General features: G+C 48.4%; 1 protein-coding gene across 1 annotated transcript in view; it reads left to right on the top strand.

Moving 5' to 3' along the window:
* Nucleotides 1-26,648, top strand: part of MAMLD1 (mastermind like domain containing 1) — a 77,318-nt gene that overhangs the window by 46,790 nt on the left and 3,880 nt on the right. Inside the window, exon 3 of the mRNA XM_032196454.1 lies at nt 26,336-26,482. Coding sequence (XP_032052345.1) covers nt 26,336-26,482 — 147 coding nt within the window. The remainder of the gene's footprint in view (nt 1-26,335; nt 26,483-26,648) is intronic.

Genomic DNA, 26,648 nt, shown 5'->3' with positions numbered 1-26,648 from the left:
TGTCAGGCTGAGCCAGCACTTCGGCAACAGAACCCTTAAAGCTGCCCAGCCGTGCGCACAGGCTCACATTGGCTCCTTGTGACACGTCAAAATGCTTCTCCCCCAGCAAAATGGAGGTTTATCTCCAAAACCCTGCAAGGATCTGCTCCAGGGAGCTGTGCTTAGCTGGGGAATGCACTCCAGGCCCTGGGTTTCTTTGCTCTTCTACCTGCCAAGTGTCCAGTTCTTATGGAGGTGGACTTCTTCAGTGTGGGTGGCTTGGTGGAACCTTTTCCTATGATAGCAATGAGAAACAAGGGGATGGTTGCTCAATGTCAGCCTCTTAGTGGTAAATTAATGAGATGTGTTTCCACTGTGCTGTTAGATCGACCCAAAGTTGTGCAGACTCGGTGCTCCCCTGCTTTGAGGCAGCAGCCAAAAACAGGTGGGAGAAGCTGGTGGCTTGCTGAATTTGCTTTTCCACATACGTAGCATGTAATGATACAGAATACGTCGTTCCCTGTAAGGAGTTATCAGTGCGAGACCCCTGATTCAACAAAAGCTTGAAGCCGGTATGTCAATTTAGGCGTGCAAGGACCCAAATTGCACACAACACAGAGGGACTTTCGGGCTTAGGACCCCAGAGCGTGGACATACAACTGAAAGTGAGAGAGTTGCTGCAGCTCCGTGAGCTACTGCCGATCAGATGGTTTACTCTGGAGGCAGTGTGGGTGAAGAATACATTCACGGTGTTTTACTGCACCTCAGATGGTGGCTGCTAAGTTGTTAAATTGCAGTAACATGATCGCTTTTGATCGTATGTCCATAACCTTTGAGCATATTTTTTTTTTCTGGCTCCCCGCTGGGTGTGTGGAATTGCCACGTCCCTGCTGGATTCCTGAGGTTTCCTGTGCCCTAGATTTCCCTGCTTTGCATTTTTGTCTTGCACCTCTGAACCCCTACATCACTGATTAACCAGGGGAAAAAAGGGAGAAAAATTCCTGCAGTGAATCTCTTTAATTGGCCCAAATCGCCCCTCTTCAACAACTTTCCTACTGCTCTGCTTGGGCTGCCTTTTCAGCTGGTTCTTAGTGTCAGAAAGAGAGTTACTGTAATTTGGCAACTATCGGTAGTGATCAAGGACAGTTAAGGCAATGATTACAGGTGATGAGCATCTTACATTTTCAGACGAGTTAGGTAAGCTCATGGTGCCTCCCTCATTTTACAAGTAAGACTTATGACATTAATTACAGGCCAGATGACGGTGCTTCAGTTTTACAGTCTGCTGAGCTGCCTCAGAAGGATGGTGGATGTTCAGGAGCAGAACATTTTGCTGGGTTTTGATAATTTACTGTGAATCTCATAGGAGAAAATGGAACTTGAGTGCTGAATTAAAAGCAAATGAGAAAAAATTATATTTTGTTTGAGTGAAAGAATGACAGAAAATGGAAAAATATTTGAGGTATGAAACTTTAAAATTCTGGGATACTTGCTGTTTGTTTGAACATAGTGTGTAGATCTGTTATTTGTCTGCAGTGGATCTCTTACCTCCATTGAAACGTAGTGGAGTTTGGGACCCAGCCTGCTGTGTTTTAGTGCACTCTCACCAAGTAGCTTCAGTGGCTGTGGGTGTGATTTCCAGCAGCGTGGCTGAGCAGAATTTGAGCTTTTCAGAGTCGCAGTGCCAACCCTCTCCTAAGGCTGGTGATGAATAGGACTCCTCAAACATAGAGCAATTGTTTCATTAAAAGGCAAGAAGCTAAAGACTCAGAAGACGGGAGAGAACTTCTCCGTCTTCAAAAATCAGTAACTGCCTGGTGGAAAATTGCCTTTTTTAGCCTCATTCACAAAAATATGCTGAAAGAAAAATAGCAGCGTTCCCTGGAATGTTGTTTAGTGTTTAAAAGTCATCTCCTTACTCGGGGTGTGTGTGTGTGTGTTTGTAAATGTGACTAAAATTTATAAAACGAAGGCATAGTGCTCCCTTCTTTTGAGCGAGAGGTGCAGCTTTGTGCAGAGGAAGAATGTGGATGGTGGCCAGTTGGAGGGAGAACAATAAACCATGAAATTTGATCCTTGTAGCAGGCAGAGCAACATGGGGAAGAGAGCAGCGGCTGTGACATAGACCCAGAGAGCTTTTTGCTGTTGTTTGAACGCGTACTGAAGCAAAGGCTCCACGTTGCCCGAGCTGGGTTCCTCCCGGTGCCTCCCAGCTGCAAGCTTTTTGTGCTTAATGTTACATCTCTTCGGTGCAATCAGTCCGCATCCCCCAGCCCGTCTTGCCTGGACAACTGGTAAATCTGATAACGTCTAATCTCTTCACATCTGAAGCACTACGTCTTTATTGTTGAGCATTGACAGATATTGATTTCGGCACTGACAGCTCGCATTGTGTGATATTGCAAAGCCTGGTGGTGCTCGCAGTGCTCCCGTGGATACGCGCAGGTTTTCATTTTACTCGTGTAGTACTGATGCTTGCTGAGTGAAATTACACTCAGAGGTCTGGACTCATAAATCCCCGATATAAAGACGGCATTAAATGCCAGAGAGCCAAGGAGTCTCCTGAACTATCTCACACTGCTTTCTGGGCTTCAGCTCCGCCACTTGGCTTTCTGTGGGCTGCTCTGGGGTGAGTGGAAGGCTGCATCTGCCCAGGCAGGTTGAGTAGTTGGGCATCTCCCTGATTTTCATGTCTAAATGCAGTTGGTACTTGCAGGTCATCCCTTTTGGCATGTCAGAAATAGTGGGCCCAATTCTACCTTCAGCTGTGCCGATACCACATCACTGCTTTCAGGAGAGCTTTTTTATTTCTGCCAGTGCAAGAACAGAAACAGGTCCCTGGGAATGGAAGGGAGGGTTCTCCTGATGCTGGGAAGGGGAGCTGCTGGTCTTTGCATTTCACTCAGGCTGGAATAAAAGAAACCCTTCGGGGGACCATTGGTTTTCCAAGCCCGAGTCTGCCCAAGTTAAAGTTTCAGGGCCTTGGGGAGGAGGGCAGCATTGCCCACAGCTCCGTAACGTGCTTAAAAGCAAACACAATTTAAAAGCTTGTTTTGTTGAGGGGCCATGGATAATAAATAGCCATTGTTTGGGTGTGACACGCTGTGCATTTCTGAGCTGCACTTGCTCTGTAGGAACCAAATGTGCTATTCTTAGAGCTCGCCGCATTCCTGCTGACATCCAGATAGCTGTATACTGGGCTGTCAGCGAAGGGTACGCTTCTTTCAGCTCCATTGCCAAAAATGATGGAAGAGGAAAAATTATAGCAGAAGAAACAGAGAGAAATAATATCATTTGCAATAAAAATGGCTATATTTTACTATACGTGGACTGCACGAGATAGTGAAGAACACGCTGCAGATCAAAAAGCTCTGAAAAGGACCAGATAGTGTTTCTTTAACTGTGGTAAAAGCAGCCATACAGTATCTGGGCCGGCAGAGTAAATTATAGGTTGAGGAGATACACCAAAACCCCTGAGCTGGATTAAACATACTAGGAGCAATGAAAAATAAATAAACAAAAAGTCTTGTTTCTGAGCATGAGCGCTCTAAATATAGAAACAAAACTGCAGAAGTGCACTGTTACAAAGAGCAAACTGACCCAGAGCTTCGATGTTAAAGGTTAAATAAATATAATGGAATACAAAATACAGCTTTTATTAATATAATATTAATAGAAATGTTAATACTATGGAGCGATTCCTGGCTGTTCCCTGCTGTGTAGTTATTTCTGCCCACGAAAAGTCACCACACCGTGCATGGTAGGTGGGACTGTTCTGATTCAGCAGCGTTTTACATTCATCAGCTCAGATTGGTTAAGTGTTTGGAAAAGCAGAGATCTCAGCCCCCAGCCTCTGAGTGCATGCAATCGTGTTGTAAATACAGGGAAAAAATCACATTTATTTGGGATTTCCAAGACGTCGCAAGGAGTCTTCCTAACACATAAAACAAATTGCAGTATCGTGTATTCTTAAGGCTAGAAGTAACAGATTTTATCAGCTTTATCTGTTTTTTCTTCTACCCACCTCCCCGACCCTTCCCTTTTTTCTTTAAGTGTCAAACCTTTCTTTAAAGCCACTTTGAATGAAGTTCTGCGTGGTCTTTCCTGCTCATCATCTCTTTTTTCTCCACTTTTTCCTTTTCTTTTTACTGAAAAAAAAGTTTTTAAAATATTACTTTTTTTTTTTTTTCCTTTTACTAATGCTGTGGAAAAGAAAAACAGATTTGATTTCAAAGGGCCATGGTAGCACAATACCAGAGCAAAGCCTTTGAGGGAGTGGAGAGCTTTTGAAGGCAAAGCAACAAGCCCTTCAGCTAATTAAGTGCCTTTGACTAGGCGAATAAAGGAAGCTGGTGATGAATCTGGATTACAGAGAGCAGTAAGGCTGAGCCTGGAGTTTGACCTCTCTGCAGATGTAAAAACATCTTCTTGAATGGTCATTTCTGAATTTATATTTAGCTGTGCAGTTGCAACGGTGTTGGAATTTTCTTTCAAACCTCCCTCCCTTCTCTCAAGAGAGCCCCAAAGGAGCTTGGCTGAAATGATTGCCCTGCCACCTTCCCCTTCCCTGCCCTCCCCTGCAAGTAAGTAACGTTGGGTGAGTTTGGGAAGGAAAGGAGTAAACTTGTGGAAAGAAGCGGGGTGTTGGGCCTGAGCACGCCAACAGTAATCTGGTGTTCTCAGACCTGCGGGAGTCGAGATAAAAAAAAAAAGAATAAAACAGTTCAGATCTGATCTTCTTACCCTGTTGCTCTTTCATGTTGTTTTTTAAATTGCATGTGTCCTCTTACATTAGACTGCAGGTATTTCAAAGCATTTCTCTGGTGCAGTTAAATCTTTGTAGCCACGTCTCAACCTTCGCCGTCTTTGGCGAGTGTTTTAAGACATTTACAGGCATTGTTATTTCCAGCAGCTCTGCCTAATGCACTCATCATTCCTTCCAGTTTAGCTATCTGTCGTGCTGAAAGCAGTTTGGACTTCACGTAGCACATCAGCCTAGGGGGAGTAATCAGCAGAGAAGTTGCTAAATAGCCCCAATCCCGAGTACGGTGCCAGGAGCCCCCCGCCCCTTGTGGTTCCGAAATGTGCCGGGGCCGTACAGCGCAGCAAAGCTGCAGCGCCCTACACGGTCCAGTCTTTCCCTCGTTAGCTGGTAAGTTTTAATAAAATGGAGGAAGTTCTGCCCAGTGTTTGGTGCTTAGGATGCAGACACCCCCGTGGGGGTGCTGGGGGCTTTTCTCATCGCTCCCATCAGGAGCAGAGCGCGGTGTGTGTACCGCCTGACCTGGCAGCGTCCGTTTTTTCGGTGGCGAAAGAAAAGAGGAAGTAGTGGTGCTTATGTGCTGTGAACACGTAGATGGAAACGTGACTTATCCCAGAGAAATTTAGGACAAGTCACCAAATTTCAGCCGGACAGGCTGCTTTTAAAGAGCTTTTCTGGTTGCTGTACCCCGCGTGCCCCATCCTCGCGGTGCTGTGCAGCGGTGGAATGAGCAGAGCAGTGTGCCATCAGGCACAGCTTCTGCATCAGCTCTTAAAAAAAAAAAAAATGCTTCTGTGGTTTTGAGCTTTAAGCAACAGACAGTTGTTTCCTTTTGCTCTGCAGTGGGGGTAGGAGAGAAGCTCTTCTCTCGCATGTATAGGGAAAGTGGTGCTACCATGCTGAAGTGTCTGATTCATCTGATGTGAAACTGTGTTGTGACACCCGCTTGTACCAAAACCACCCTGATCCTGCCAGCCGCAGTGGACAGCTTCTCCCTGGTTTTCTAGTTCACTTGGTAGCAGCATCCCTGGTTGCTTCTGGGCTAAACATTGGTTGAATCAGGCCCCAGCTACAGATTTTCTTGCTTTCTTTTTTTTCAAGTAACCCATTTTTCTTTTTTTCATCACCGCAAAGAAAAAAAAAAAAAAAAAAAAGAAAGATCCCTATGCAGAAATCTTTAATTTATAAGCAGTTGAGAAAAGAGTTTGAACATGTATTTTTTCTCAACTGTGCCCTTAGGTGCAGTGAAGTTACAAACATCCTAGAAATCGCAGTGTGAAAGGGGAAGACTCAGGGACCTTCTCACTGTGACCGACGGCTTCATAACGAGTGCACCTCCTTTCTGTGTCCCAGTCTTAAAAATACCCAGCCCTCAGCACTGTTTGTGTTGCTGAGACCCTCTGCTTGCATCCTCACTTACAGGTCAGGGTACCCCTAATTCTGGCACTGACCAGGTGTGTCCCCCAACCCATGCTCTACCGACTCTCTCAAATTCGATGCCCAAATCAAGTTATTTTTAATAATTTCTGCCAGGATACGGAGATTGCATGGGTTGTGCCCTTGTTTTGGGGGGTTGTTTCCACCCAGTATGGCCGTGCAGCAGCCCAAAATTGCATCTGCCCTTCTCAAGGCAGAGCTACTTAGAGAAGCAAAGGCTACTCCAGCGATTAGAATAAAAAACAGGCAGAGAAATGAAAGAGTCCTTCAGCTGGCGATAAATCGTGTGCGGCTGTTCGGCAGGGTGGGGTGACACGGGCTGCCCACTTTGTCCTTCGGGTCTGTCCCTCTGTCATTTCTGCCTCCCTGCAGTCGAGGCTGCACACGAATAAAAGTACAAACATGTTTTGTTTCAGATGCAATACCTAGAAATAACTTTCCTGGTAAAGTGAACTCAGTCTCTTTTTCTTTTTCTCTGGGCATTTTGGAGAAATTTCAGTGTGTGGGTGGGGGAAAACAAAGCAGTGGCTGTAAACAGGAACTGATATTGTCTCTGCGTCTGAATGGGGAGAGAAACTGAACTGGCTTCGTTGGTTCCCTCGTACATCTGCGAGTCTGGAAACACTGGGATGATTCACAGTTTGCTGATTAATATAGGAGCGAGCAAAATGGTGTGAATTAACGGCCATTACAGATCTGCTCTGTATGGCAAATATCCCCCTGGAACAAATGATGTCTCACGAAGATTGCTTAGAGGAAGAGGTAATGGGTCTTAAATACAAATTAGAAGCAGTCCCATCAAAGCTGTTAACATTAAGGTTTGAAAGCCAAACACTATTACGAGCTGTCTTCAAAAACTCTGGCCATTTAGGAAGCATATCAGTCTGCCGTGTTGGCTTTGCAATATTTCTGTCTCGAGCACTTTGGGCTATTTCAAGCAGCCTGCACTAATAATTGATAGAAATTCACAATCAGAACGAAGCAGCTCTTCTTAGGGCTTTGAAGGCTAATCACTCTATTACATGTACATTTTTAGGTTAAATTTTTTATAGCATATCTAAAGGCAAAAATTATCATATCAGTATGTAATTCTTAGAAGCTCTGCTGACTGCTAACAAAAAGTAATCCTGTATTACAATTTAACCCTTTGCATATGGAGATGTTAGAAGCCCGAGATAGGGAATGCGATGCTGTAACGTGAGTAGTGCTCTCTGTCTGACCGGCACAGTGCTTTAACAGTTGTCACTGCAATAATGAAAATGAGATACCTTAAATCAGAGTCAGGCAGATGCAGATTTGAATGCAGGTTATGGACAAGCTGTGCCGAGCTATTTCCCCCCCTTACAGAATTGTTCAGGGACCCACACGAGGAGAGGAGCCCTGTAACGGAGGCAGAGCAGTGCGTGTGATATCCCAGCCTGCCACCTTACTTCAGAGGCTTGGTCTTGTAAAGATTCAAGCGCACACACCTAAATTTGCACAGCAGGAGGTCAGCCCAGGACGGCTGCAGGATTATTTCTGAGAGCAGAGTGAATCATGTATGCACGTCTTTGTATGCTCAAAACCAGAGGTGGAGAAAAAGGATGCGGCAAAGGGCAAACGTAATCATTGGCAAAGGCAGATTAGTTCTGCCACAAAAAAAAAAAAAAAAAAGAGTTGGTGTTCCTACCTTAGTTCACGTTTATGTTTGAATGATTTTTGGCTTTCTGTGTTGTTTTTTTCTGAGGCTAGTACCAGCATTTTGTAAATGTCCCAAACTCTGAAGAAGTTCACATTTTAATCAGTCCCCCGATTGCTTGCAGTCCTCTGGGCTTTGCTTCTTTAGTCACGAGGAGCAGAAGCACAGCTTCCCCCTTGCAGGAGGATGAGTGCCCCCCTGTCAGGCACAGCCTAACAAAAGCAAGCAAGGAAAAAAAAAAATCTCACCAAAGACTTTTTTTCCCCTCTTTTTCTTTGGTGATTGCAGGCTGCTGTGTGAATGTGTTTCTTCCCTTTGCAGACAGATGAGGACATGCTATCCTGGGATACCAGTAGTGCACATCCCTGCCATAAACAAATCAATTTCTCCCAGTCCTTAAAGACTCAGGGCTTTTGGAAGCTTCTCCTTGCCTAATGAATGTGTTTAATATTTCCTGTGCTCTCTGGCATTATTAAGTATAAACTGTTACTCTGCTGGATTGAAGTGCAGTTTACAAGGCACTTGTATTTGGATAGTCTGTTTTCTTTTACCCGTGCTTCAAAAGGCATGTTTAAGCAATTAATGAATTACGGGTTTTATTGTTATCATTTATTTCAGACAGCCCCCTTTTTCTCCTTCCTTTCGACTCACTTTCTGCAGTGGTACTTCAGCTTTCTGTGCAGAGGAGATGCAGAGCAGGGATGAGCTACTTTTTTCTCTTTTCCCTCTCCTCCCGAGAGGCATCCTGTGACTTCCTCTATTAGTCCATTAATCGCTGCAGCTCCAAATTCAGGCTGATCAAAGGAGCAGAACGAGGTTGAAAAGTGCAGATTCTGGCAATTGACTTGACTGTTTAGATTCCCCGCTGAGCTCATTTAGAGCTGGAATTAAGCTATTCCTGCTGTATTTTTTCGTCCTTGGCTGGGCGAGAGCGCTGCGCCGAGCGCCGCACCGGGGGAGCGCTGCGGGCAGAGCGGCAGCACGGGGGCATCTTCCAGCATCCACCCAGCCGCGGCTCCCCGCGCCAGGGGAAAGCTGGGCGACCTCCTGGTAGCTCGCTAAGAAAGTCTCTGCTCAGATTTCGGCTGCTGTTCGACTGCAGAAAAAGCGGAGAGCCTGTTAAGTGAAGGTGCCCGGAGTAAATGTCGATGACTGTGTGGGTTTTTTTGATGGAAGCGTCAGGTTTCTGTCTCGTACGGCTCTCCTTCCCGGGTTAGTACGTGTGGTGTGAGTGGGAAGGAATGAATTAAAAGATATGTAGGGGGGAATTTTGTAAACAACGAGAAGTTTCTTGTAAAAGTTCTCTTTACGATGCAGTGACTCACTTAAGGAATACGCTTGTTTTTAAAGCCAATTTCTACGTGCAGCTAGAAACCGGGGCTGTTTGCTGTCGTTAATAGTCTTGTTGGTTCTTGTTTGCTTAAAGCAAAAATGCAGACTGCCCATGCCCGTGTTGTTCTCTGCAGATTAACATCTGCTTGTGCAACCCGTCCGCATCTCAAATTCCTCTGGATGTAGGTGGGAGTTACGGGTTCTCCAGGAACACGCTTCGGGACTCCCAAAGTTGCTCGCTGCAATCCCGCGGTTCCCCAAAATGGGCTAATATTTCTCAAACAGAGCTGGGCTCATTTGGTGTGTAGGTTCCTAGCTCATTAAAGTGAGTTATTGGGACTGAAATGTGAATGGCATTCTATTATCAGAAAATATTATGCATTTAATGGTTTAAGAGTACTTAAGGTCAGCAAGAACAGAGAAATGCTGATAACATCACCATAGCCTGTGTGATGGTCCTGAAATGTAAGTAAATCTTTCTTCAGCTGAAAAAAAAAAAAAAAAAAAAGAGATTGCTCGATGTATTGGTGTTTTCCCAAAGTTCCAGACTTTGTCTAAAATCCCCAACATTTATTTATGTTCAATTTTTCATTTGTTAAAAGAAAACCTGACAATTTAATCAGATCTTTTTATGATTAAGGAAAAAATATTGGCAATGAGGGTGAAATGGACAACCTGAGAATCCAAAAGCTCAGAGTCTGAGCTTTTTTCTGTCCATCTATATAATTTTTGAATTAAAAAGATCTGTAACCTGTATCAGAGACCCCGTGTGGGAAAGGGACTCCTGGCTTGGTTGTGCTCCTCTATTCGAGGTTGAAGCCATAGGTAGCACCGCTGTGCTTGAGCTTACAGAGGGGCTGTTTGAGGTTCCTCAGATCTCACACTCTGTGAAGAATTTTTGAGTACGGTGAGCTAAAATCTTGCTCTCTCTGTGATTTTTTTTTTCTTCTGCTTATGGTAATGAACAATATTGAGGCTTTTCATAAGATGAAATGCTGCCTAAGTGCATTTAAAATACACATTTTTGCCTATTTCCATCTTGATTAAACTAGAGGGAGGGTACCTCCTAACTGCTAGATTACTGCCAGCCTTAACCACAAGTACACTGAATTGTGCTCTGCTCTCTTAACAGAGCCCATTTTCTCCTTCTGACTGGGCACTGAAAGGCTTTTAGTGCTACACTAACCCCTTCCAGACAGAACAGTTTTGCCAATTTCTGAAGAAATACCCGGGCAAGTACCACCTTAGACACGCTGGAAGGAATCTTGCACTGTAGATTATAAACCAAAACAGTTGGCCAGAATAAGGAATTAAAGTAATCCCTTAGATTGGGAGCTTGAAAACGAGATGACCTTCTGCATACACCCCGTGTGAGTGTCTAACCCAGCTGTGCTCTCTGCCCCCCATCATCACCAGCCCCGCGTACCTGCCGAGCGCAGCCCAGGCGCCCATCTGGGCAGCTGGAGCACACGCCTGCAAACATCCCGAGCTGTAAATGCGATGTATTTTTAACAGTAGTTCGTGATTGGAATGACAGGAAGGAAACGAGCAGAAAACATCCTATTCTATCTGTGTATGAAATCTTGCTGGTGCAAGATAGAGTTACCGCAATAATGATCGGCCGCTAATTGATTCATTGTGCTGAGACAACTGCCGAGCGGAGGAGCCGGCGGGGTCATTCCCGTGCTCAAACTCCACTCGTGTTGTTTGCTGAGGAAGGGCAGGAGAGGGTTATAAAGCTGCCGCCACTACATTCAGCGCCTGTTTTCTCAGAAGAGAAGAGACACCGCCAGCCAAGATCTCTTTCCTTTGGAAATTGTGGCTGGGAAGGGCCCCTTTGGCTTGTGAGACAAAGTGGGCAGTCAGACAGCCCCTTTCCTGAATCCCAGGCAGGCACCAGACGGCTGAAGGAAGAGAGGCACCAGGCTGAATTAGATTGACGGGCTGCGTTGGACAGGACGGCAGAGTCAGCCGTAATTGGTTTGCAGCTGTTCATTTTTTCCCCTTCTCCCTCCCCTGTCCTCCCTCCTCCTATCTGACCCCTGCGGCAACCGCAGCTCCGGCCCTGAGGGAACCTCGCCAAGCTGGGAGAAGTATCAGAGCTCGCTGGGCCCGTCTGCGGCAGCCTTTCTGCCCTTCGCTGCACGCCCACAGCAAACGGGGAGAGAAAGGAAAGTATTAAGGAAAAAGGGCTCTGCAGCTTAACCCAGACATGTGCTGCTTGCGTCTGGCTCCGTTCCGACCTGCGTTGCTGAACGCTGCCTTCCCCTGCCGCAGCTGGTGGCTGGTGGCTGGGGTGTTCCAGTTTTAGGGCAGCTGGCGGGGAGGGGAAGGAAAGAAATCAGGGGAGAGGCTTCGGCCAAGGCAGAGCAGTGACCTCTCCACAGCCCTGCCCGGGCAGTCAGAAGCCAAAGGCTGGCAGTGAATAAATGTGGCCTTCAAGTTGCGCCTCGGGCCGCGTGCAGCGAAGCTGGGAGGAGTTCCCAGCTCCCCAGCACTGTTTCATTTCTGCGCTGTCCTGACCTTCGAGGTGTCAGGGGGATGAGGCTGCGATTTCTGGGGCCTCTCAGAGGGGCAGCCGGCCCCTCTCCTGGCCCTGATTCACCCCGGGCCGTGGCACCTCGCAGGCTCCTTCATGCGTTGGCAGAGCGGACGAAGCCGGCGAGGCGCTGAGCGAGTGCCCCGGCTGTGCAGGGCTCCGGGCAGCAGGATTTACGAGACATCTGAGATTTCCTCTTCAGAGCTGTGATATCCGCTTGCGTCCATCTCCCGGGCCGGTGGCTGGCAGCGGGTTTGGTTTGGCGGTGTCCTCACCTGTAAAAGATCTGGCACCGAAGTGTGGCAGGGCTTTGCTGCACCTCGGGGGGCTTGCGGGGTCTCAGGCGCTCAGACGTGTGTGCGCTCAGACCGCTCTTGCAGATTTGCATCCACCTCCTAATCCCAAACTGTCTGAAGCTCGTGTTTGTGCAGGAAGCAGAGTTTTTCCTTAATTGCTTTCACTCCCAGATTTAAAACATCAAAAATGTGTCCCCGTGCCTCGGCAGGGAGACGCCCGGCAGCTTCCAGCTCCCCTGCTCTGCGGAGCGGGGCTCTGCTTGCCTGCTGCTCAGCCTTCCTGGGTCTGGTCACCTCCAGCAGCAATGTCAAGCTAACCCAATTCTGCAGCTGGTACCAAGCGCCAGAGGCGAGCTGTGTCGATGTCTCTTTAATTCCTGCACTTGTAGGATTCAGTGTGTATTTTTCCTCCAGTTCCACTGACTCACAGAGTCCTTGGGGGCGGAGGCAGGGGGAGAACTCGAAGGCTATAACCCGGCTCTAATTTACTCATCTGGTGAAGCCAGTTGTCAGTGAGCCTTTCCCCTCTCTGTCCACACAGATTCTCCCTCTCAGGACTCTGTTTGGCCTCGCAGTTACAATTACAGCACGGGCAGCTTTGCTGCTGCCTGTCCTGGCCGGCCGGCTGGCTCTCCTCTGCTGGGCTCCCCGCGCCGTTCAGGAGCACGGCCCCTCGTGGCACGCTCAGCTCTTTACACGAGACACATTTGCTGCTTGTTTTTGCGTAGCCTTAATGGTGTAAACCAGCAGTTGAGGTGGGGAACGGGGCAGGGTTTGGGCACGTTTCTTTTATGGCACAAAACCCCAGTGGGCATCGCCGCCCAGAGCCGCGGACGGGATGGAGGGCGCCGTTCCGGACAGGGGGAGCAGCTACCAGATGCTTCGGTGCTCAGGGGGATTTGTGGCTGTACGAAATGGATTTAGAAATAAGGTGCAGTAGCATGTAAGTGACTTTTTTTTTTTTTTAATCTGTTCAACATGCAGCTTCCAATAGCTCTGCCAGCTAGATTTGAATTAGAACCGGCTCCACAGCCTACAAAGGCTCCTGAGCCTCGTCCTGGGACCGGAAACCCATTGTGGCGTCCTGATTAGCGCTGGTGAAATCGGAAACCTCTCTCCGTGCCGATAAGGATCTTGCGAATGAAAATATAACCTGTTAATCCTGAATTTTAACAAGGATGCTTGTGCAACTCCCGGCCAGATCCAGGATGTGCCCTGTCCGTGTGCCCCTTTGTCAGAGAGGAGTTGCTGATGGGAAAAGAAAGGTGGGATCGCGCCCCTGAGACACCTCCTGCAGAAGCACAGCTTCGTGCCAGGTCTCTGGGGCTGGAGGAAGAGGGCTGCAGGGCTGTGCTGAGAGCAGCCCCATGCCCACATACTGGGCCCGACCCCTTCGGAGCTGTTGGCTGTTTTACCTCAAGATGGGGTAAAACTGCTGGCTCCCGTCCCTCCCTGCACCAGTCGCCGCTGCCAAATGAGGGGAGGTCTGGCTGGGGCCATCCGTGCTGTTGCAGCCCCATAATAGCCCCTTTAATTAGGGGTAGCAGTAGGTTCTGCTTTGTCCTATGTTAATAACAAGTTCCAGGGTATAAATAACTCTGCAATTAAAACCAAACGCCTGACGATTTACCATTTGACACCTATGCAGTCTGCCGGAGCCTTGGCTGATGAGGAGTTTTGCTCCTGCCCTGAATATTTTATAATTGTTTTACAAAGAGCACGCGGGTGCTCCGTCATTAAGAAATGCCAGGGGGGGTACACGGTGGCACCGGGGAGCAGAGAACAAATAGCAAAGCCTGGGCCGAGGCCACAGAGAGCTCTCATTTCAGAAGCACGGCTGTGGTTTGTTTGACTACCTCTGTAAATTGACCTTTGTTGTTTAAAAAAAAAAAAACAAAACATCACCAGCAGACAAAACCAAGCAGTCAGGATTGCTTTATTGCAGGACCCGGTAACTCCTTCAGAGACGCTGCGGCGGCTGCTGATAAGGGCAGTGCACGCGGGGCCGCGTGCTCCTCCTGGGAGAAACAGCTCCTGCTGCAGGCAGAGCTGCCTGTCCCTGGCTGCGTGGACTTGGAAGAGCCAGTCCGTAGGTGAAAATAAGCAGAATTGGGCCCGGGAGCTCTGATCATTTTGGCCGAGGGGAAAGGAGCAGAGGGGAGTTGAGCTCTGCTTTCAGCAGGGGGTTGAGGAGCGCCTTCCCTCGCTGCCCAGACCGGCTGTGCTGCGCCCGATGTGGAGCCTGCCCGTGGAGTTGCATGGATATGCAAGCGTGGATCTGCCTGAAAATGTAAAAACAAAAGCAGAGCTATTTTAAGCCTCTGGAACCGGGGGTTATAAATAGCCTGGCTGGTGTTACTCCTGGCTGGGTGTGTCGTTCCTAAAACACCACCGCAACTGTCGCTTCCCTCGGAGGCAGCGTGTTGGCTGCCTCTGCGGTGCCGGAGCCTCCTCTGCGTGTCCACGTCCTGTTGATAAGTGCAGGATGATGATAAGGTGCTCGCTGGGAGGCCGTGCCCATCCTCCCGGCCCTCGCTCTGCCATCCAGGGCCTGTGAGCGTGCACAGATGGAAAGATGGGGGCAGAGCGGTGGGGAGCACCACAGGGCAGAGGGGAGCTCTTGGTGCCAAGCACAGGCTGCTGAGCTCCAGCCAGAAGGGAAAAGTGAGGTTCTGCACGGGCTTGGGACTTGGGAGCCGTGGGTTTAGCCCTGCCCATCATCAGCCATCCTTCTTCCCACTCCTCCCAATGGAGAAAAGGTTCCTGAGGGGGTATCTTCACCTGAACGCGCACCTGGAGATGTGGAGCTGCTCCATCTGCAGCCGGGTGGGCCTTCACTCCCCATCGCTGGAAGCAGCAGCGGTGGCACTGCAGGGCACACAGGTCCATGAAGTTAAAAGCCATACAGGTACCTGGAACAGCCGAGTTCTGCCTCGGACAACACGCTCATCCCTGTGCTGGTTTTCCAGCGCAGAGGCGGTGAAGCAGGATCTTTGGCGGTGCTCCTCTGCCTCCCCAGCAACAGCAGCGTGGGGCTGGGGACGGGCTCTCCTCTGGCAGCTCCTCCAAGCGAATTCTGGCTGACTCCTGCAGCGAGCGATGATGTGTTTATTTGCAATATGTGGAGCCAGGAGATGTCTCTAGGTGGCAGGGATCTGGAGACTGGTGAACAAAAGGAGGCGAGGTTGGAACTCAAACTGTAAGAAGGATTGTTTGGGGCTAACGAAAACAGCTGTAAAACCAAGTAATGCCAGCGTTCAGAAAGGTCTGCTGTGGTGCAGCTCAGACCGAAACCTGAGTTATCCTTACAGGGCGCTCGAAGCATCTTGTACCCAGGAGGTGAGGAATAAGGAGCTTGTTGGCTGCTCTTTCTTTTCAGAATAGGTAGAGGTGGGCCAGGAATCTCTCCTGCCGCAGCTCAATCTTTCCTGAAAAAGGGGAATTTATTGCACATTCGCTCAGTGGAGGGAAGCTTGCAAATGGGCTGTGTCTAGCATCTCGAAAAGAAGCAAAGCACGCTGCTGTCTGGAGGTTTCCAGGAGTTCGTGCTAAATTCTTCCCCTGTAGCCTGCTTGTAACGCAGAGGAGCAGCGTCCTGACGCGACATTCTCCTGGCACAGAGCAAGCCGCTTGTATCTGTGGCAATGGAGAAGATCATTTCCAGCAAGAAACGAATGAGGATGACAGCAGTGACAAATACGGATCTTACACGTTCAAAAGTGGTAGGCTGACAGCTCCGTTTTCAAACCTGGATAACTCAGACCTCGAACCAGCATTTTGACAGTCTGCTGACTCTGGCGGGACACCTGCTGCCAGTCTGAGCACTTCTGCTTGGGGACCTAAATGTGGATGTGAAAAGCTGCCGTCGGTACCGGGTCAGAAAGGAAAGCCTTTGTCTGAAAGTGAAGCTGCTCCTTGGCTCTGCCAGCGGGGACTTCCATCCCTCGCAGTGGTCGCAGTTGCTCCCGGAGGGCAGCGGGAGGACTGATTCGATGCCATGTGTCTTCTCTCCTTTATGCTGAACTCCTCCTAATGCCAGCGTTTCGCTGCGGATTAGCAGCGAGCGCGGTGCAGGGCTGGAGCCCCCTGGGGTGCAGCGGGCGCCCGGATCCCCCCCTGGCCGGCCCTGCCCTGCGCTGCCGGGAGGGCTCCGTGCGTGGCACGAGGGCACGCACACGCGCTGGCGCGGCACGAAGATGCTGGGTTCGCTTTTTATTCCTTTTCTTACCCCCCCCACCCCCTTCTCCTTCCCTCTAATCATTACAAAACAGGAACAAACGAGTGTGTCACTTTAAACCATGAAACCACTTAGTCCGTAAAGACAGATTTGGCGTCTTTGTGCTGGCAGCGAGGGGCCGGCGCGGCGCTCCATAGTGATCCCACTGTTCTTCCCGGCCCCGCACCCCGCCGCTCCCCACCCCCTCTCGGGATTCGCTTCGTGTTTGCCTGCCTCTGTTTTTGTGGTTGGGAACCAGCAGAAGAATGGAATGGATTTAATGATTTGTTGGCTGCAGCGCCGGCATGATTAAGTCAATAAAGCTGCAAGCTGAAAACAGACAGTGTAGTTACAGTATATGACTTTAACCTTGTTAGTGCATGTTTATGTCCTCCTGCCCACTCCGTAGCCGTACGTTGCATAAAGAAGACCTGACCAATCTTTAACCCATTAAATAATTCATAAAGTGAGAGCAGACATCAGCTACTTGCAGAGCGGATCAGTAACCATGGGGTCAGCAATAACTTTGACTCCCTGGACCATATCCAGCATGTTTAAACTCTGGTGATGTCACCAGGCAGGCTTCTAACCTTAATCACTCGGATGGGAACAAAGGGAAGTTAACTGTTGACATGCGGTGTCTCCGCAGAAGAAATGGGAGCTCGGGCCAGCTCCAGCCAGCCTGCTTCTTCCGTGGGCTTTCCCGTCGCCTCCCAGAAGTGTGGTGGGCCAGCCGGTCAAACTGTGCTTCTAGAGGCCCGGTCTCTTCAGGGACAGAGGCACCAAGTCCCAGAAAATGTCAGGGAAGCGTTGGCTGACTTGCAAAGAGGGTATTTGGAGGCGCTTGAATGTTTTTTTTCATTGTGGATAAATTTTTAATTGAGGGTATCTCCTCCCTTGTAAATGACAGAGTAGGATATGTAACAGGGGTGGGAGCAGGCAGACGCCAGAGGTGCAGGAGAGGACACGGAGCGAAGCAGGACTGTCCTCACTGTGGTGAAAGCTCTCCCAGTAAAATATCAAGCAGGACTTCCAGTAAAACTCCTCACCCATGGCTACCTCAGCCAGCCTCTTCTGCTTTTTCCTACCCGCCAGCACACGGGGCTGCCCTCTCGCAGCACGCAGCCCTCCACCAGCTCCCAGCTGGGCACCGAGGGATTCTCCGTGCCCGTGGCTGCTGCAGCTGCTCCTGCGGCACGCAAGGGGTGAGGCAGGGCCGGCGGGCGTGCGGCCAGGACACGCCGCGCTCCACTGAGCCGCGCAGCCAGGTCGGAGGCCCCGGGGGACCATTGCAGGTCGGTGTCGCTCAGTGCCACTCGACGATGCAACTAGCTGTGGCCGGACCCAGAGGACAGATGTAGAGAGGAGGACACGGCAAAACCTCGGCTGTGTGGTGAGCCAGGACAAGCCCCTTCTGCCTCTCAGTGGAGGCACCGTCCCAGGAGGCTGAAGAGCTCTTCCAGGAACTGGTCCTCGATCTCCTGTAACCGGGGAGGAGATTTTAGTCCTTTCTGGGGAAGCTGAGACAGAAATGAAGCGACCTGTCCGTAGTCACGTGAAGAAACTATGTATGGTGGAACTGAAAGCCGACCCCGGTGGTGTGACTCCTGGTCCCTCGGGCCGGCTTTTATCCTGTGACTAAGTCGTGAAACAAACTCACCTTTCCAGATCATCTCCTTTAGGGGTGGCTTGGGAGTTCACCCTTAATGATCGCATTTTCTGCATCCCCTTCTGACAAATTGCACGCTCACAGTCTCACGAGCCAAACCCGCTGCTGTCTGTCCGAAGGGAGGTCTGCTTGTGCAGGTAAAGTCACCGGAGGTTTGTGTGCCCCCCGCACATCGTACATGTGGGGGCGTCTGCGGAGAGACCCCCGTGATGTGCACAGCTTAACGTGTGGGGCTGCTGGGGCTAATAAAGGCGCGCAGGTAACAAACTCTCACGCCTTACTTGCGAGCCAGATGGCTGCGTACAGCGGAGCCTGTGTCCATATCCACGCCATGAGCCCCGCACTGAATTCCCAGGTGCCCAAAGGTACACACCTTGGGCTGGCATCGGGGCTGGACCTCCTGCTGCTGCCAGCACCTGCAGCCAGTGACCAGGGGGAAGACAGACCCCCTGCACCACTGCTGGCTCTTCCCAGTTGCTCAGTTATTCCCTGTTGCTTCATTCTACTAGTGAAGACTCTCAAATTAATTTACCTTGGTTGTGTTTTCTGATTTTTTTTTTTTGGGTGGTGGTGGTTTGGCTTTGCAGTGATCTTGAGCAGCAGCCTTTGCTTTGGAGAAGGTTTCTCCAGAATTTCTGCTGTGTCAAACCTGATTTGGGCAAAACCTCCTTGTTCTGGTTGTGTTTGGTTTTAGCTTGCAACGTTGTGCGATGCGTCTGAAAACCATTCCTTATCACTCTGTTGTTTCGATGGATGAACCCATGCACACCTAGCGATGTTTCATTCTCAGCCCCCCACCATAGCAGCTGGTAATTTTTGTGCACCGACTGCAGGTTCCTCCTGCTTGCTGCAAACTAGAGTCGCTCCAACCGTATGCTAATCCTGAGTGGGGGGGTCCCAACTTGTGACCCATCGCTAATATCCTACAAGTCACATGAAGCATCGAGGATTCTTGAGCTGGAGTTTGAAATGCCCGTGTTATCGGCAAATAAACACCATTAATTGCCTCTAATATGTCATGCAGTGGTTAAATGACAAGATCCTTATTAATATGCGTGTATATCAGCCTTTTTAGTGCGTGTGAGGGGGAGTATGAAGTGGTAAAATTATTTAAAATTAGTGGGGAATATTTACAGGAAGGCATAAAGAACTGTCAGTTGAGGAAAGCAGCATTTTATGTTCTTGTCCCGGATGACCTTGCTCCAAGGACAAATCAGAGCTTGATGAAATGAAGCTGCAGATGGCTAGTGATCTCAACTCTGTAATAATGAAATGACACAAGAAAAAAATGAGACATCTACAGTTTGTAAATACAATCTGAAATGAAGGGGAGAAAAGGAATTTTTAAGGGGAGATTGAGCTGACTTGGTTTCAGCAGTTCAGCGTTGGGTGCTTTAATAATAATTTTAATTAAAAAAAATAATAATGGGATAGCTCCTTGTTCCCCACACTCAAGGTCACCTTGATGTAATATTCTTTTTTTCACATGCCAATATCTTGGTTTTTAAAATTTGATGGTGAGGACTACCTAGTCACAGCTCGCTTTCTGCCCATTGTGTCAGCTCATTGCTGTCGCTGGATTTTGTTCCGCAAGTTGGGGGGGAGGATTTTGGCACCCAATGGGGCAGATGATCTGATATAACCATTTTCGGTGCTTGAATGGTTTTGTCTGTCAGGAAAGAGCAAGCTTGGGAGAGGTTTAATAGTGAAAAAGTGATGTGATACTTTGTGCCAGAGCTTGCTGTGCTTGTGGGCTTGCCTGAGAAACCAGGAGCGTGTGCTGATGTTTTTTGCATGTGGGCAGGTTTTCATGCAAAGGGCTTCTCAGAAGCGGTCGGGCAGCCAATTGCTATTGCAAGGGACGAGACTCGGGCATCTGCCTCTGCAAATCGAACCTTTATGTGAGAGGGAAGAAGAAATTCGTGGAAACATTAGCTTAGAAAAATGAAGTGTTTGCTAAGTTCTGCGCTCCAGAGCACCGCCCTGCAGCTGGCAGAGCTGTTGAGAAACGGGCTGGCAGAGAGCTGGTTTATCTCACTAGGAATCAGGAAAGATCCCGAGATTTCCCGGCTTTCACTCCGTTAGAGTGAAATCTTCTTTATTTTATGATTGGATCTTTCCTGTTCGCTCTCAAATTCGCCACTTGGCTGTTGCATTTCCCTGTGGCAGCCCCCGCCGGGTGCTGAGCTCAGCCGACTTCTGAATCTCATCGACACCGCTGCTAGAGAGCGTGCCTTGACATAACACAAGGATTACTTGAGTCAAACCACTTTATAGATACGAGACGTTGTAGTTTGTCATCGCAGCTACTGCAACCTTGTAGAGACAGGCAGAAGGACTACCAGCCGAAATTGGGTGAGATAAATACAGTTTTAGATTATCTCATTGAATTTATTGGCGAGCTGCCCTCCATGGGAACGAGAGCGGGGTGTCAAGGGTTGGAGAATCATGAGGGCTGTACAAGCAAATATAAATATTTTGTTCTTTGCAGAGAATTCAATTCTGGATCGTGGCTATCTGTTATATAGACACTTACAAAACACCCATCTCTGCGCCTTCAGGTCCATACACGTAAACACAACAGGTGCAGTTAATGTTAAGGCACGGTGACAAAAAGACTGGTATAAAGATATAAAAGGAGGAAGGGTCCAAACAGCACGCAGGGTAAGAGCTATAGGGAAATGAGCATTTCAGCTGCTTCACTTGGAGAGAGGAGTTCCCAATATAATTGCTAGCCAGGTGTGGTGATCTCGTCGCTGCTCCCACCGAAGGAGGAGGGCTACCTTTGAAGGAAGATGTGTGTGCCATATGAAAAGAAAGAAAAACTTAAAAGACCTTTTTTAAAAACAAAGCCATATTCTCGTGGATCACTTACAGCCTTCAAACAAAGCCTTTTCCTGACTGACAGCCTGCAAGATAAGCTTAGAAACCTGAGGCTGGTAGTATTTCACATGCTTGTGTATCAAGTAAATGGGTGAAAGACAGGTAAAAAAAAAGATCCGCTGAGCTGCACAGTTTGTTTTATCAATGTTCGTACATTGTGTTAAAACACACAAGCAAACAAAAAGCTGTGGAGCATTTCTGAACTGAAAGGCTCAGCTTTATCTTAAAGAGCATCTCTGAACTGTGAGCAGAATAGAGGAGAGAAAAAGAAAGAAAACTTCCAAAGAGCAAAGGGAGAGTTTTGTTAAAGGCACGAAGCAGAGGCCAGAGGCATACATAACCCGTGACTTCGGGGTGAAGCAAATGGTCGCGGCACCTTACAGAGGTTGTGCTGTTGAATGGAGTGACACGGTCATCCTGCTAAACCATGAGCATGAATTTTGTTTGCCCTGGCCAAACAGATTCACAGCTTGGATTAGCAAACTGTGTTAACAGCTGTGGAGGCAGTGATCCTCCTTAGTGAGGGTGGCAGCACGGTTTGCTCTGGAGCCACCCGGGGTTATTAGGACCAGAAGCCTCCACGTGGCTTCTCTGCGAATCAAGACACAAAACTCTTACAGCCATGCAATTCTGTGGGTGAGCCAACTCCAATTGTGTGAGTGTTTTATTTGGTTAGTCTGTAGGATTTGTGGAGTGGTTGTACTAGGAGCTGTAGTCATGGACTTCAGAGAGAAGGGTGACCCTGCCATGAAAGCCCCGCCAGAGCATCGCAACGAGGGGCAGGCAGGCGGAAGCACGGGGAAGCAGCAAGGCAGGAGTTCGAAACCAGTATTTGCATTTCCTCAGCAGAGTACAGAACTCCCCATACGTAACGCAACAGATGTGCTTAAAATATAGAACAAAGCTCAGTTCATGAAACTTCACCCCACCCCTAGAGAGTATCTGGCCCTGCAGTGAGTGCGGATCCACCGAAAGTCCCCGGCTGCGCAGCCACTGCCTCTGAGTGGCTCAGCAGCACGAGCTACCCCGAAGTCTTGTAGACATGGTTTCCCCTCCCTTTTTTTTTTTTTAATTTAACTTAATTTTATTTTACTATTTATTTTATTATTTTTCTGTGTGATGTCCCAGTAGATATTTAAGTTATCTCCAATTGCAAAAAAATCCAGCGGCAAGCAGCAGTTTGTCCCTTCCTGTTATTTACAGCATCTCCCCTGACCTGCCCACGGCTCGTCTTCTTTTATTCTGCGGTGCTGCGGCTCGTTTCAATGATCCTTCTGTTTTCAGATGTATAATTACTGGAGTCAGCTGGGTTCCCCACTTAAAGCGGAGGGAATATTTCTCAGATCAGGAGCGCTTTCTGAAATGGCAGAAACTTTTTGCATGCGGCCACGTTATGCATTTCTAATGTGATGCATTTCCGTTCTTCCACTGCTGCTAAGGCTTTCATTTAGGAAGTACAGTTCTTCACCTGCTCTGCAAATATCCACTGAAATTTGCAAAGCTGAATGTCTCTCTCTCAGTAACCTTGCTGTGACCTGGTTATCTGTTAGAACCACAAAGAATTCAGTCTCTAATTAGTCCATCTGTTAACTATTGAAATTCATGGCTTAGTTTTATTGTCTGGGTCTGTAACATAATGCTGAATGGTCTCACCTGGCAGCTTATTTCTTATAAAGCAAATGTGCTTTTCCAAGAGCCATTTTGGTGCAGATAACTGTCTTTTCAACACTGGACAAATGACTCTGTCTAGCAGCCTGCAGTCCCCTTCATGCCCTCGCTGAAATAAATTGTACATCTCCAATAGCTCTGGGCTTAAGTCAATACAATTTAACATGTACATTTCTTTGTTACATTCTTTAGAGTCGCACTGTAAGAGCAGATGGGAAAGTTTGATAATGATAAATGAGTTTACTGTTTTCACGCAGTCCTAAAAAACAATGAATGCTCTTTATTAAAGATTAGAGGGATTGTTACATGTTTGCCAAAGAGAGATTAAAGCTCTAGCTCAGATCCTCAGAAAGTCTTGCTTTTAAATCCTTTTTGGACTGTTTGTTAATGAGGATTCAGAGGAATTAGGGGCCATAAATTTCTTCATTCTCACTTAAGTGAAGCCACAGAAGTGATTACTGGATGTATAACTAAGTGGTAAGGACTGGAGTTTATCAGCTGTGTTCACGCAGAGCAATTCATCTCTGCGCTTATTTACTGCAGTTGTGCGTCTCGCGTGGGATGTGATGAGGCTGGGCAGGTCGGGCTCAGCAGCGAAGGATTTTAGAAGGGTGTAGGTGCAGAAATACACACGGTAGGTCCCAGTGGGACTGTTTGCACACTTTGCATTAAGTGTGTGCCTGAATGTCTTTTTTGGCCCGGCCCCATACTGGCTGCAGTCGGGCACAGCCATTTGCAGCAGTCCCAGCAGTGTGCCATGTGCGCCCCGGGGCTGTCGGGCAGGACGGGTCTCACCGCTGTGTGCTTTGCGACACAGACAGCGTATGCTCCTGCAAACCTGCACCTAGTGCTTTTCTCCTTGCTCTGTGCTTGGGGTGGTAGCCCTGGTGCCTTCCCGAATGGAGCTGCCCATCTGGGAAGCCCCCAGATAGGGCAGGGGCTCCAAAGCGCTGCCACCAGTTCAGCCAGCAACACCAGCACGTGCTCCCAAACGCACGGCCCCAAACCCCCCGCCGGGTAGCCTGCTGCTGGGCTGGGCTTCTGCTGATTTCTGGTTTTGTTAGGAGGTTTTTGAGGGGAAAATGACCCCCCCCCCCAAAAAAAAGCCAACATGCACACGCATTTATTTTAGATTCTGAAGACTAAGAATCCCCTGCAGACACCTGCAAGCCCCCATCCCAGCGCTGCCACCAGAACCCTCCTCTCTCCGCTCTCTTTGGGGTTTGAAACGGGAAAGTCCAAACTATAGACGAGTTAAGACTCTGGCATGTTTGGCTTGGCCTCGCTATGGGAAAAGTGACTTTTCTAGGGGAGTGATGAAAAGGAAAAATGCTTAAAGTTCATTAACCTTTGGTACAGATAGCAGCGTCCTTTAGACTACACCAGAGCTATTCTTAGCCGTGACGTTGACACGGGTGGTTCTCGTTGTAAGGGAATACAGCAGTTCCCACTAGCGGTGAAAGGAGGAAAAGAGAACTTTTTTTTTTTTTTTTTTTTTTGGATTAACCTACGTGTGAACTGTAGACAGAAAGATTTTGAATTCATTCCTTGTCTTCCCATCTAGGCTATTTTGTCCTAATTTCCCCCAAGGCAAAATTTGAATCTATAGATTGTTTCTTTACCGGCTAATGAAGTGTTATACAACTTTGCTCTGAAAAACTCAGGAGCCCATTCTCTGTATTGGCAAATAAACTTCGCTGATTGTCATTATTTGCTATAGGATGCCTGCAGAAAATCCCATACAATTAAGCTGTTGTATTGCCACAGCACAAGAGCCACAATTAGTAGTGTGATTTACACTTCTTTAGCATTAATAATATGGAAAAATCAACATTAGTTTCTTGATGATGTTTAGGAAGAATTGGAACGAGGTGGACATGATTAGGAAAAGAGCCTTTAATGTTACGACTTGGTAATGCAATAGCCCTGAGCTAGACATCAGAATGATCGCCCTTGCACTAAACTCATTTGCTTCAGTAAGCACAGACCCTCTGCACGCAACAAGACAAGTTGGGAGGAAATTGGATAGATGGCAGGGATTTTGGTGGTATGAACATTTCAGTGTCTTTCATGTGCAGAGTACACAAACTGAATCCCTGCACTTTCAAATATTCCCCTAGAGGCAATCTGCATTATTCAGAGCTTAACCGTGGCTGCAGAACACTGTCTGACATGAAAGCAGAACGCTAGCTTTACATGAACTTTCATATTTACATCTGTAGTAAATCATATTTACTTTTTTCCTCCCCTCTTTTTTTTTTTTTTTTTTTCTCTCTTTTTCTTTTGGAGAGAGGGAATAAAATGGGTAGGAGGGGAGAAGGAGGAGGAGAGGTGTCCGGCAGAATTGTAAGCAAAGCACCACTAATAAAGCCTGGTCTTATGAGACTGCCCATGAATGGGAATGATAATGAGCGGTGATGAGCTGCAGGTTTGTGTCTTTTAGTAAATTATCTAGCGGGCATTTACATTTCATCAATTGGGCTTTTGCATAATAGGCCAAAGTGCTACAACAAAAGGAGGCACCATAAAAATGAGTAATTTCGGTGACCTTCTTGGTAATGGCTCGCACCAGGAGGATCTGGGCAGGTGGAGGGTCCTGCCTCGCGGCGAGCTGCTGGGGAAAGGCGCCCCAGGCACGGGCACCAAACGCCTCCCAGCGCCTTCTGAAGCACGGCTCGTATCCTGTTTTCTCCATCTGAGCATGCTTCTAATTGTCAGATGTCAAAAGGCAACAACCATTTTCTTCGTGCTTATCTCCCGATAACATTGATTCTCAAACAAAGGATGTGGGCTTCCATTCTGAAAACAAAGGAAGCACGGCCTAGCTAAGATTGCTGGATATAACACACATACTTCTCCCTGCCAATAATAACAAAACATCATAAATAATGTAGAGGCTGGATGTGAAAATGGAGAAAGGGGAATGTGCTGGTACTGCTGTGCCTGAGCATGGCACCTGGGGGACTGCTTGCCTTCTTGTCCTCCTCCAGGCCTGGACTTCTTCCCTTGTTTTTTCTCTCGGATTTCCTTGACTGCCTGCCAGCTCCTCACATGTTTTGACTTCAGTACTTTTTCTAATTCTTTTTCTCTTTTGGGTTGTGTCTTCCTGGTGGTTTTGTGATTTATTTTTTTCTTCTTCTCCCCACAATGCTCTTTCTGTGGAGGCAAGTCCTCCACTGGTGACGGGTCTCTCTTTGGGTCCTTACAGCAAGGCCAGTTTCCACCAGCCGTGAATCAAGCCGGTTGCATTTCTGATTTGTGCCTGGCCATGATCTGATCCTGTGTTATTCCCTCAACTTTCACAGGTGGCTCTTTTTCATTTTCCCATCGGGAAACCCTTGAGAAGCATTTCAATCCAGGCCCACATCTTCCCCATCTTTCTGGGTCCCTGGCCTGATTCCTCCTTTTCTCTCCTTTTGCCTTTGCTCTGCTGCTTCCTTTTACTGTGGCTTCTCCATCATATCCAGTTGCCAAGTCCTACCCTGATGCAACTTTTCTTTCCTTATGTCTTGCAGTGTAACAGTTGGGGAACTGGTGGGAAATGTGATGCTTTACTCACAGCCCTCCTGCCAGCCAGGCAGCCATGTGACGCCAGTAATCTTAGTGAATCAGTCCCGTAGCCTTGGGCTAGTCACAAAGGATTTTGGATTAACCTTTTGCTTCTCTCATTTCTTCTTGTGCTGACCCTCAGAAATCGGAGCAGTCCCCTTGCCCCTCACCGTCCCCACCGTGGCATGTGGGTCCGTGTGGATCCACAAGGTGTTTTTGGCACAGGATAGCCAAAGACTGGAGAGAGGGCATCGGCAGAGAGGATGAAGGCTTCTGTTGTTATCTCCCTGATGAGATTAATTTTCTTTTTTTCATCTTTCTTGGCAGGATCAAAATCCTGGAATTGTTGCCAGACTTCAGGAGCCGGGCTCCATCCCAAGCGGAGGCTCGGTGCCGGCACCAGCCACGGTGAATGGGTACACGATGAGGAACCATTTACTGAAGCAGCAAATTATGAAACGACAGCTGATGCAGGTACGATGCTGAGAGCCTCTGTGGGCTCCTGTGCCGTCCACCTCACCGGGAGGGACAGGACTAACTGGAATGGGGAAACGAACAGTCAGCAAACACTAAGGAGTGACCCAGGAGCTGCTGGGTTGAGTCAGAGCAGGGCTGTCCTGCCTGAGAGGCCACGGCCAAG

The sequence above is a fragment of the Aythya fuligula genome, chromosome 13 (assembly GCF_009819795.1).
Source record: "Aythya fuligula isolate bAytFul2 chromosome 13, bAytFul2.pri, whole genome shotgun sequence".
In the NCBI taxonomy this organism is placed as follows: Eukaryota; Metazoa; Chordata; class Aves; order Anseriformes; family Anatidae; genus Aythya; species Aythya fuligula.
Note: the sequence above shows the minus strand (reverse complement) of the source record. Positions and strands in the feature narration are given on the sequence as shown.